At 42.4% G+C, this 12,313-nt stretch overlaps 1 protein-coding gene across 1 annotated transcript; it reads left to right on the top strand.

The window, feature by feature from the left end:
- Nucleotides 1–5,943: 5,943 nt before the first annotated feature.
- LOC125687393 (uncharacterized) lies at nt 5,944–9,253 on the top strand. Its single transcript, XM_048932524.1, has 5 exons — nt 5,944–5,979; nt 6,104–6,719; nt 7,448–7,495; nt 8,987–9,043; nt 9,125–9,253. Exons 1-4 carry the CDS (start codon nt 5,944–5,946, stop codon nt 9,001–9,003), a joined length of 717 nt encoding a protein of 238 aa, XP_048788481.1. The 3' UTR covers nt 9,004–9,043; nt 9,125–9,253.
- Nucleotides 9,254–12,313: the final 3,060 nt, after the last annotated feature.

The following is a 12,313-nucleotide window of genomic DNA, read 5'->3' as shown; positions in this document are numbered from 1 at the left end:
AGGCTGAACAGACCCAGTTCACTCAGCCTTTCCTCTTAGGAGAGATGCTCCAGGCCCTTCACCATCTTCGTGGCCCTCCGCTGGACTCTTTCCAAGAGATCCCTGTCTTTTTTGTACTGGGGAGCCCAGAACTGGACACAGTACTCCAGATGAGGCCTTACCAGGGCAGAGTAGAGGGGGAGGATCACCTCCCTCGACCTGCTGGACACGCTCTTTTTAATGCACCCCAGGATGCCATTGGCCCTCTTGGCCACAAGGGCACACTGCTGGCTCATGGCCAACCTGTCGTCCACCAGGACACCCAGGTTCCTCTCTGCAGAGCTCCCCTCCAGCAGCTCATCCCCCAGCCTGTACTGGTGCATGGAATTATTCCTCCCCAGATGCAAGACTCTACACTTGCTTTTGTTAAACCTCATCCAGTTTTTTTCTGCCCAGCTCTCCAGCCTATCCAGGTCTTGCTGAATGGCAGCACAGCCTTCAGGAGTGTCAGCCAATCCTCCCAACTTCGTATTATCAGCAAACTTGCTGAGGGTGGCCATTATCCCCTCATCAAGGTCATTGATGAAGATGTTGAACAAGACCGGACCCAGCACAGACCCCTGAGGAACACTGCTAGTTACAGGCCTCCAACCGGACTCTGCACCACCACCAACGACCCTCTGTGCTCTGCCAGTCAGCAGAGCATGCATTTCCATGCTCAACTTTTTCATAAACGTTTTTCCTTTTATGTCTTTTCATTCCCTCTCCTTTTCCTTTCACCCTCTCTCCTCTCCTCTCCTCTCCTCTCCTCTCCTCTCCTCTCCTCTCCTCTCCTCTCCTCTCCTCTCCTCTCCTCTCCTCTCCTCTCCTCTCCTCTCCTCTCCTCTCCTCTCCTCTCCTCTCCTCTCCTCTCCTCTCCTCTCCTCTCCTCTCCTCTCCTCTCCTCTCCTCTCCTCTCCTCTCCTCTCCTCTCCTCTCCTCTCCTCTCCTCTCCTCTCCTCTCCTCTCCTCTCCTCTCCTCTCCTCTCCTCTCCTCTCCTCTCCCCTCCCCTCCCCTCCCCTCCCCTCCCCTCCCCTCCCCTCCCCTCCCCTCCCCTCCCCTCCCCTCCCCTCCCCTCCCCTCCTCTCCTCTCCAGTTTCTTCCCCTTTTCTTTAATTGGAAGTTCCACTTGGTTATGTCATTCTTTCTGCACTGGCAAATAATAAGCTCTGAGCACTCATTAGGTGCTTAGGATTGCTTCTAGAACAGTTACACATGGTGCTGAAATACACTGGTTGAGTTAGAAAGATAACCCCCAAAAGATCAGGAACAAAGCTTTTTTCCGTGCCAAACACAAACCAACAGAGCTTCCATCAAAAGCCACTTGAAATACTTTATTAACAAGGCTTGTTAATAGCCTTGTTAATAAAGTATTTATTATAATAAACATAATAATAACCATAGATATCTGCAGAAGTGAAAGCACTCTAGACTATAAATTCAGCTGCTTCAGCATACGGTGATCTTCTGCCTCCAATTCTCCATCTCATGCATATAGTTCAAACACTTCAGCTGCAGCTGTTCAGGACGATGAAGCACTAGTTTTACAAAGTAACTGCAATTATCCTTACTAAAAACATTGTGCATTAATATATTAAATATAAGTCCGAAGATTGAAGAAGGCACCATTTTGTATTTTTATAGCTATTCTATTGCTTTAGAATGCAAGAGTGATCACAGTCTTTTGGTTGCAGACCAAAGGTCAATTTCCCCCAGCATCATCTCTGTCTGGCAAAGCAGGTGTGTTGGGAAGACTACATACAAAATAAGCATGTATTATATTCTACAATGGATATTTAGCAGATGCCATGTGAGTGATTATCTCTCCGAAGCTAGAATTGAATTTTTATCAAGCAGTGTATAATTTGGCATAACTGATCTGGTCTAGTGAACTGAGGAGAGAAATTGTCATTGTTTCAATGTTATGTTGTTTTTTAAAAAACACATCATTTCTTTTGGTGATACTTTAGGATTGCTGAATCCCAGGCTTTACCAAAGTGGCAAAACAGACAGAATGTTCTGCTGACTCTCTTAGTTCTGTTAACACACTCACACAGAAGTCTTTCAGGAAGCACCTCTAATCGCCATTTTAAAAGGGATCTTTTAACTTCTTTTAACCTCATTCTTTTACTGCCTGGTCTTTGGTCACTACCGTGAAAAACCAAAAAGAGAGAATCATTAGATGCAGAATAGACTGAAGCTTACTCTCTCCAAAATGAATGGGAGTATTATTGGGAAACAGAATCAGGATTCTTTTCCGCAGAATTAAACAAATGGGTTTAAGTTCCGGAAATGCCCTGTAGGTTTTTGAAGTAGAAAAAAAAAGGAAACTATGATATAAAATTATCAAAGACAAAGCATTAAAAATGTCATTAATTCCATACTCATCACTTCTAGAACTTCACATTTTCTTGATAGAAGAGCTGAAATACTTTAAAGGAAATGGTGTGGCCTATTCTGCAGAATTAAGGGGTCCTAAGTACAGTTGGATATGTTGGTTTTTTCCTTTGTATATTCTTCAAACAGAAATGTTTATGTTTGTGTCTGCCACAAATTGTGTTCACTTTTGTGATTACTTTTATAGACCTTCCTTTCCATATCTGGCTGCAGAAATGCCAGAGGCACTTGAATGTTTTCTAATGTAGTGACAATAATGGAATCGTAATGCAGAATGTTCAGATCATAGAAACTGTCAGTGGAATTGGCAACGGTGATCCTGAATATTCTTGTACTTAATCTAGATTAAATATCTCTGATTGTTTGTATGTAATTTCATTGTAGTGAGAAAAAAGTCGAAATCCAGACATTTGAAAAGAAGCTGACAGAACTCATTCAGATCAAGCACCTAGCTTCTAATCCTGCAAATTTCAACCAAATGATACTCAGTTCTTGCAATCCAGTCAAAATAAATTTAATTTTAAACTCATATTTGCAGCTAAACCTAACCTGGTTTCACTCTTCTCAAGTATTGACTAAGCTAATCTAGGAGATCCTCACTAAGTTGCTAAAAAAAAAAAAAAAAAAAAGGAAATCTTGTCCTATAATATAAAAAGTACATTTTTAATTAAATGAACACTCATGAATTCAAATCAAACAGACAGTGTTTATTTAATTGAATGGAATAGAAAAACTCGTCTCTTGAACTGTAACTTAGAACAGGTTTTAACACAGTCTTCTGTGCAACAATCACTATGAATAAATGCTACAGTATGTAATGTGAGTTACAGAGCCGGGCTTCATCTCATGTTTCTTAAGCAGTGCAGCTACAGCAGCGTTGCAAGTGCACATATCAAAATAACATACGAAAGTGTCAGCTTAAGTTAGGAAATGTCTTGTTTCGTGCAGAGTACACATGTATGATTCAAATCGCTGTTGTGTTGGAATTTGATCTAGTTGGCTATTAACAACAAATCCCATGATCAGCACTGTAACACATATTCTGAATATTGATAATGTGTAACACTTTCTCTGCTGTCTCCTCTTTCTGCTCTTCACCTCGTTCTTCAGGGAGGGCATGCTAATTCTTTCTCCCAGTCGTCATCTCCCAGTCACTCTTAAAACTACATATGCTCCCTCTGCTTTTAAGCACCTGGATTTGCAATGAGTCAAAGCCCAAATGTAAATTCCTTCGCAAGTTTCTGAAGGCTTTTGTTTTTTCCCCCAAGTTGTTGAATGTAATTTGTTTGAAACAAAACTTGGCAGTGAAATACATATCGTACTATAATCTGCAGAACTTCATTTAATGGTGTCACTGTGAATAGAAAACAAACAAACAAGCAAACAAAAAGAACACCAACAACAAAAACCAACCCAATGCTACTGTTATATGAAAATGTAATCCAGTGGAAGCCACGTACTTTAGAATGACTCCCGATCAGGTTCTTTTTTTGAGCTCAGGTGATTCCATTTTCTCAGTGTGTAGATACTGCTATGAACACTTTTACAGTCCAGATGTACAACTGAAGCACTGACAAGTCAATCCAAGTTTTAAGTGTTCTAACTTTCTCTAAAGCCAGTGGGAATTGTAAATCCTGTTTGGGGAATGATAATTCAGTTTTACTCAAATATAGGAATTAGAAGATACTCGATAGACTTGTCAGGTAGGAGATATAAAAGGAGACATACTGTGTTGATGGCTCTTTTTCCCAGATATCCACATTTTTTTAAGAGTTAAGCTGTGCCCTGCTATGATTTAAAAACAGAAAATCACAGATCCATAGCTTAGGTTAGAGGGGATCTTAAAGACCAGCTAGTTCCAATGCTCTGCTGTGGGCAAGGTTTCACCCACTAGATCAGGCTGCCCAGGATCCTACCCAACCTGACTGGGGCTTTGCTGGAATTAACCAGATCATAGAGGCTGTATGTTTCAGACTAGCACTCCTATATTAGATCCGGAATGGTGTTTGCAGAGGAAGAGTGACAAGCATGCAAGCCACTGTATCTGGCTGTTTTTGTTGTTGTTGTTGTTGTTTTTGTTTTTCCTGCTGTTTATGCTGTTAGATCATTGTGGTACATGTTCTAGAGTCTTAGGCCCACACTGGTGTTGTGGCTGCTGTTTTTCAAGTGCACAGCTGCCAGTCTGGAAATCATAAATTGCTGTTGACTGAAATGAAAACGGTCATTGTTATCATACATTTTATCCCTTCTGCAGCAGTTCTCTTTTAGTTGAGGACATACATTAGAATAACGTCTACAGGAGCTGTTCTCACAGGATTTTGAAGCAGCTGCAGAGGGACGGATACTGAAGCTCTAAGTTCAGAGCTCACAACCTGCATGATCTCATCCCTCTCCCCACAGCTTTTCAGGAAATCCCATGTAATATGCAGTATGCCTTATATTGGCATGTTCAACCCACATAGTGAAAACCACTGGTGATAGGTGGATGGTTAGACTGGAAGATCTTGTAGGTCTTTTCCAATCTCTGTGATTCTGTGATTTTAACACTGTCCACCTCAACTTTGTAGCGGCTTCCTTGATGCAAGCCTATCACCTCCCTCATACTTACCTACTTGACACAAAGTTTAATTCCCCAGAGGCTAATCACTGATACCAGCTGGGATACACATTCACCCAGGCCAGGAGAAGAACAGAAACCAAAGGGAATTTTTTCTCTCACTTAAGTGAGAGACTTCTACTTTCACTGGGACATTTACACATCTGCTTTTCCAGAAATTGTTAGAAGAATGCTCCTTAACCATCTCAAGATGGAGCTTAGATGTTCAACTTCTAGTGCGATAGAGGCCCGATAGTTGATGGGTGACAACATGTGGAGGAGGCAGACAGGAGAACACCCACAAGCAGTAGTAACTATGAATTTCTGTGGATTTTCATTTCCGTAATGACAACAGCAGGGAAAAGGTGTGAGAGTATCCAAGTGAATGAGAACATGGATCTATCCCTCCTTTTAAGGAAGAGATCTCCCAGAAAGCCACATCTGGGAGGTAGGGAAAGGTAGAGACTGGCAGAAAGGCACTGAGTAGCTCTGTCTCTGAGGTGAAAATGTGTGTGCCAGCAGAGTGATTATGTGAAATCCAGCAGAAAACAGAGGGGACGGAAGATACTCTGGTTTCTTTGAAGAAATTTGTTCCAGGAAATGGAATAATTACATGATGCAGTAATGTGCCCTAAGTGGCTAACAATCTGAGCCTAGCGCACTGAAGTTAGAATTACTATCACAGCTCATCATAGATTTAAGTATCAGGGGCTGCTTGTGTCCTACTTTTCTCCCTCCACTTGGAAGTCTCCGTAAGCTGGCGTGCTTGCAAGGCATGGTCAGGGGAGTGGCAGCTGACTGGGGGACGTTCAAGCATGTACTCCACATCAAACAAATGGAAATCCTGTGTGGACCATCAAAAAGTGCAGTTTCATGGGGTGTTTTTAGAAGTGAACTTGGAAAACAAGTTTCATTGCTCAAAAAACACGAAATGGAGAAGCCTGAACTTTCACCAAGCCTGCAGCATGTATGATTTTAGGCTCTTTTGACTTTAAGGAAGACAGCTGCACATGTTGCAGGATAACGGGGCACTTGTTTCTCTTTTTTACCATATATTTCTGTGTAGCGTATAAAGAGGTAAAGCTACTTAGCAGCGTATCATCTCCCTACCAAAGTGCTGTACTCCTCTCTTGGTGCCGTCACCGCGGGAGTCTTTGTGCTGCCTTCTGAGCCACCATGTTGCGCTCTGCTTGGCTGCCTCTGCCTCGCTGTGTCCCCTCGCTCTGCCCTCTTGCTCTGCAAATCTGCTCAGAATCAGGTCCGCTCACGGTCACTCTGGGACGCGCAGTGCGGTCCGGCTGTGCGCGCCTGGCCTCTTGCCAGCCCGCCGCAGGCACGCACGGTCCGGAGCCAGACTTTGCGGCGATCCCCGCCCTGCCGCCTCGTGCCACCGCCTCGTCCCGGCCGCGGGCGGGCTCCGTGCACCTGCGGCTCGCAGCACGGCTGCCGGAGCCGCGGCTCAGCTCGGATCGGAAGGCCGGCGCGGGGCAGGGTGTCAGCTCCCAGCGGGCCGCTCGCCCTGGAGGGGCGGCTCTCGGGGTCCCGGCGCGGGTCTCGGCCCCTCGACGCGGCGCTCCCTGCTCCTGCCCACCATTTTCTTACAGACGGGCACCGGCGAGGCGAAGCGGCGGGCGGGCGGCCGCCTTCGTCTCCCTCCCCTTCTCCTCAGATGCCCTTTGCAGCCGCTGCCGCAGGGTTATTATTACAGTATGTGGTTACTCCCTCCCCCGCGCCGCGCGGCTCCGCGCCGCTCCGCTCCGCTCCCGGGCGCTGGCGGCGGGCCGCGGTCGTTCAGCGCGCCGGTCCCGCTCCGCGTCTGGCCGCCGCCCAACCCCGCGCCGTGCCGCCGCCAGGGGAGCGCCGGACCCCGCGCGCGCGGTGCGGCGCGAGGGCACCAACGGCCGCCGCACCTCGCCGCTCCCCTCAGCGCCCGGGGGGGCGCCGCCTCCCGCGCCGTGCGCTGCGGCCGTCGGCGGGGCGGTCGCTGGCCCGGCCGCCAGACAGCGCGGGGACGTGCGGCTGCGGATTATTGCAGACTAAGCAGTCTGGCGCTGCAGCAGCGGGAGGGGGGGGGGGGGGGGGGGGGAGGGAGGAGGGGGGAAGAGGGAGGAAAGGGAGGGGGGTCGGTGGGGGGAGGCGGGCGGAGGGAGTGTGTATGTGTAAGGAGGGGACGGGAGGGGAGCGGGGAGCTGGCAGGCAGCCAGCTACCATCAGAATTAGCTCATTGTTCAATATAACCAGCGCTGGCAGCCAAATCCCAGCCCGAGAGAGAGGGAGACTTTCCCCCAGCCACCCCCCACCCCTTTTTCTCCACGACTGCACTTTGGAAGAGGTGCAGTCATTTCTCCCCACACCCCCTACCCTCTCTCCACTCCCCCAACTATAAATTCCCTCTGTAGCATGCTGCCCTTTTTTAATCCACATTTGTGTTTCAGATCATGTAGAAAGGACAGAAAGTGAGCAGGGAGCGGGGGCTTTTGTCTGTAAGTATATGCAATTCCAATCCACAGAATTTCGTTCTACTTTTTATTAATCCTATCTCTCTTTCTTTCTTTCTTTCTCTTCGTTTCCTTTTGCCCTTAGCTGGTCTGTGCTTGCAGCTTGCAGCACGCTCTCGGTGCACATTTCCAAAACAGGCTTTCTTGAAGGAGATGAGAGAACGTGCAGTATATATGCTTAACTCTTTGTCTTTGTGCTTTGAGGCTGGATTTCTGGGCTGGGGATTGTGCTGCACACATGCAAGGGGAGACGAGGAGTGGTTTTGTAAAACTAATTCCTCTCTTTTTTGGTTTTTCACTCCAAAATCACCAAAACGCCTTTCTGAATTTTGGGCGCTTAGATTTTTTAGCATGTATGCAAGGCTCTAGGATTGGGTTTTCGTCTCTTTTCTTCTCTCTTGTAAAACGAATCTCCCTCTTCTCCGCCCTGACACTGGATTCCTCTCAGGCTGCTGGTGTTTATTTTTAGAAAGCAGTCATTCTTGCAACAGCCTTCTGCGTTTTTGCATGTGCAGCAGTTAAATTTTGGGTGGTTCTTTAGGGAGAGAGAGAGGGGAAAACAAAAACAAAAACAAAAACAAACAAACAAAGAAACCCCAAACAAATGTATTTTGGTGTGCATTTTTTGATGTGCTTTCTTCCAAATGTTTCTATGTCCATTTATAGGTAAGAGTTTGCAGTTTTCTGTCCAGCATAGATGTATGTATTTGTGTGTAGACGTGTGACTCATACCTAATTATATCTCGTACATACACACTATAGGTAAGAAATATATAATCTATCAGTAGAAGATAACTTTATTTTTTCACTTTATGAGAACTGATAAAGGAGGTGTGCTACAAATTCACTCAGTTAAAAGAGCAGTAATTTGAACGAGGTAGGACCTACTCTTTTTTTCCTCCCTATTAAAAATAGGTGTGTGCGTGCAAGTATGTGTGTGTGGAATAGAGGGAGAGAAAACGGGAGGTTATGTAATGCAGTGCCATTTCCAAAAATACCTACTCTCTGGGCCGTTACATTGTGAATGCCTGACACTGTAATGCGTGTTTCTTGACTGGAAAAGAAAAAAAAAAGAAGCGCCACACTTTGTAGTATGGCTGCAAACAATGGACCACCTTTCACAGTAAGCACAGGTTGATGGATTTTGTCCCGTTGACTAATTTTTAGGTGTCTTAACCGTTAGGACTCTTCAGAGAAGTACCAAGTGCTATGAATAGCATAATAGTTTTGCAAATCCAAGTGCTAGGGATTCCTTTTTCGTATATTTAAGCCTACAGAACACTGGAGAGTAGAGGAATATGGTATATAAGTGTACGTGTGGTTAGAATAATTTGCATAACTTTAATCTTAACCACTGAAGCTTATTCTTGGCTCACTACTGTCACACTGGAGAGAAAAAAAAAAAAAAAAACCTTTTAAATATTGTGACAGTTTTAATTACATTTGTTTTCATTATTTTTTTTTAATTACTTTCAGATCCTTGTGCTACCTGAGAGAAACTGCAATCCTAAGACTTAACAGAATCTAAAAATGGTAAGAATTAGCTGTAATTAGCTGTTTTAGCAAAGCACTTTTTTTTTTTCCTAATAAATACAAACCTTTTCCCATCCTCAGCACCCATCTATAAAGACAAACTTTTTGAAGTTAAGGAGATTTGCCATAAAGTGATGGATGTACCTTGAAAGTCTCTGCATGTTGAATCTCTGATTTTCTTGCAATTTTTGAATAAAAATCTGAAATCTCTCTTTGTGTAGTAAGGCTTATTTAATTGCAAAATTGCATGCTTAGGTGACTGTGAAAAATACACATCAGCACACTTTTAGGAAAACATTCAGGCAAAACAATATCCAGTAATTTCACTCTCCCTCCCCCCAAAAGAAGAAAGAAATAGATCAGTGTAATTAGTAAATGAGGCAGATTTAATATTATTCTGTCACAGAAGTACATAAGATGCAAACAGGTTTTTCTTATTATTTGGTAGTTTTTTATGAATTATAGCTTTTTTCTAGTGATTCAAATCTGTTTCAGAAAAAAAAAAAAAGGCTAGGCCTCAGCCTAACAGGACTTGCAAGCACGTGGAGTATATTTAATAAAGTGTTCAAGAATTGTCCATTTTCTTCAGTGCTAATTGTGCTTATATTTTTACTGAGTAAAGCCCATATGTTATGCTCTGAGTTATTACTGCTGGCATGTATTAATTTTGAGGATGAAACAGATTATGCATCTAAACATTCTCTAAATATGGCGTTCCCTGGGAATGTTTGAGGGTCAGCAAGACAAAGACAGTTCTTCACTGAGGAAGTCGTAAAGTAGGCATAATTTAATCATATGATCTATAGTCATGCAGGATCGAAGACCCAGCTATTCCTGAATGCATATGTGGGCATAAGTAGGATTTATTTTGATCGCTACTGGTGTGCAATGCTATCACAGACAAAAGTGTGTTAATTTATAAGGGACAATACCTTGCCCAAGTTAGCACTGAGTAAGTAGTAGAATGACTGCAAATTATTTTCTGTATGTGACGTAAAATAATGTGTGATATTCTCAAGGACATACTACTATGAAAATTGGGTTAAATTTATTGCATTATTATATTATACTTGTGTGGGCCTTTGAAGTTGTTTTGATGTGGAGGAGGAAGGATGAAGCAAAGGACGTTTAAAATACAACATGTAATCTGTAGTAAGGTTTTTTTCTTTAAAGCTCCTTATTTCATATCATTCCCTTCTGCAAAAATAAACTTGCAAATTCTGGAGTTTTAATCTATTCTGGAACCTACTTTCATCAAAGTGCTTTGCTCATCTGTACATAAATGAATAGTTGGGGGTGAGGAATTGTAAGGGAAGTGATTCACTTAAGCTGTGAATAGAAATTGTGTTAAAATACATTCTGTTCACAGAACTGTGGAATACTGGATAAGGAAACTGTTTTTCTAACAACACCAAGGTGACAATTAGCCCACATTCTGAGATGGTATGCGGGCTGTTATATGCAATATAAGCCTATCTCTGGAACAAAAGATTATTTTAAGTTTTGTTAGGCATAAAATAGCCTTTGATTTTTACCAGCAGATGGTCCTATAGATCTAGCAAGGTTCCTGTGACAGTCAGAGAAATCAGTTTTGTGAAAACAATATCCATGTCAGAACATAATATACAAGTTAGAACTATCCAAATACAGAAAGTAGTATGTAATCACCCACTTGTTCACTGAGGTGGGTATGCACCTTTTGTTTTTGCAGTGTAACATAAATCAAAATCTGTTTTGTCTGTTTTTGAAAAGTTCTGTATTTGCTATGAAAATTCTTAATTCCACTTGTTTCTGATTGTTTATCAGAATTTCAGTGTAAGAAAGATGAGTTTTTGCTCCAACTTAGAAGATTGCTTAAGATGTGATGTTTGGCAGGATCTCTTTGCCTACTGAAACCATTTTACTTCCTTTCTCTCTTTTCTTTCCTTTGCTTGTTCATTCTACTTCTCCTTTTTCTTTTTATCTTTTTATCTTCTTCTTTTTCTTGCTCCCTTCCTCCCTTATTTCCATTTTTTTTTTCTTCCTTTCTTTCACTTTTGTCACAGTATCACTGGATGTCAGTGATATGAAGTCAGATCACTGACATACTTTCCTCACAGTAGTGGACAAACTTTAGCATAGTTCTTGTACTTTTTTCAAGCATTCCTTTAGCAGCTGTGATTCACAGGAGAAATTATCTATCTATCAACACTTCTTACACTGTAACACATAACTGTAAAAGTGCTTGCTTTTTTTTTAATATAAGAGCACATTCAAACATTCTATTCTGCTTTCCCTATTCAGTGAGAATTTGGCTTTTACATTTCACCAGGCTTAACTAAACTTGATAAAATAGGGAGAAAAAAAATGCCTTGCTTAATTCCCTGCATAGCTACACTGAAAGTTCATTAATTATTTAGCTAAACTTAAAGTGACCGAGTGTTACAGTGACCAATTACGAGTGACCAGAATAAACTTGCCTAGTAAGAACAAATTAACTCTTTGTATAACTTCACTGTCTTATCTTCTCAGTTTCCTGATGTTCTTAAGCTGTTTACAATTAAAAAACAAAACAAAAAACTTAGTAGGTTAGTTGGTTAATTTTCGATGCTGCTTCTGTTTCTAGACATGGAATTACTGCTGCCTCATAACAGTTTAATTAATCTTTCTTGGAGGTACATAATACTGAAGTAGCAATTTAAAGAGGAATAAAAAGGGAAAGGAGTGTAGTTTGTGTTGTATCTCATGGACATTTTGAGCCATCTTACACAGGAATATGTGCCATTTGAAGATGTGTCCTTACTTATGTATTATTTGCATGTAAAATGCCCACATATAGGAAACAAAGTATTTATTTTTAATTTTTAATTTACAGTGTGTAAGGTCTTGAGGTTACTTTAAATGCTAGGTTTATTTGAAATGCTGGGATTTCAGTATTCCATCTTCATGGAAAATGCTGTATGTCATAACATACAATTTTAGATTTTATTGCTGTTTAAGAAAAAAAAAAATAAACTATTAGATACCAAGAAAACAAGCAAAGAAACAAAAAACTACTGAAAAAAAAAAAAAAATCCCCCCAAACCAAAAAACAACAACAGGGTTTTAGAGGCTGTTTGGCCTATGTGATGCAGCCATTGGAATGAAGATTCTTGTCAGATGAGATAGAAAACTCTAATTTCAGTTTTCTCTGACCTTAAAGATGACTCCTCACAAAAGCGGGAACGACTTTTTTTCCCTTTCTTGTAAGCTGTCTTCCCACCACACCTTCTCTGTCCCCCTCTGTCCCCC

The sequence above is a fragment of the Lagopus muta genome, chromosome Z (genome assembly GCF_023343835.1).
Source record: "Lagopus muta isolate bLagMut1 chromosome Z, bLagMut1 primary, whole genome shotgun sequence".
Taxonomy (NCBI): domain Eukaryota; kingdom Metazoa; phylum Chordata; class Aves; order Galliformes; family Phasianidae; genus Lagopus; species Lagopus muta.
Note: the sequence above shows the minus strand (reverse complement) of the source record. Positions and strands in the feature narration are given on the sequence as shown.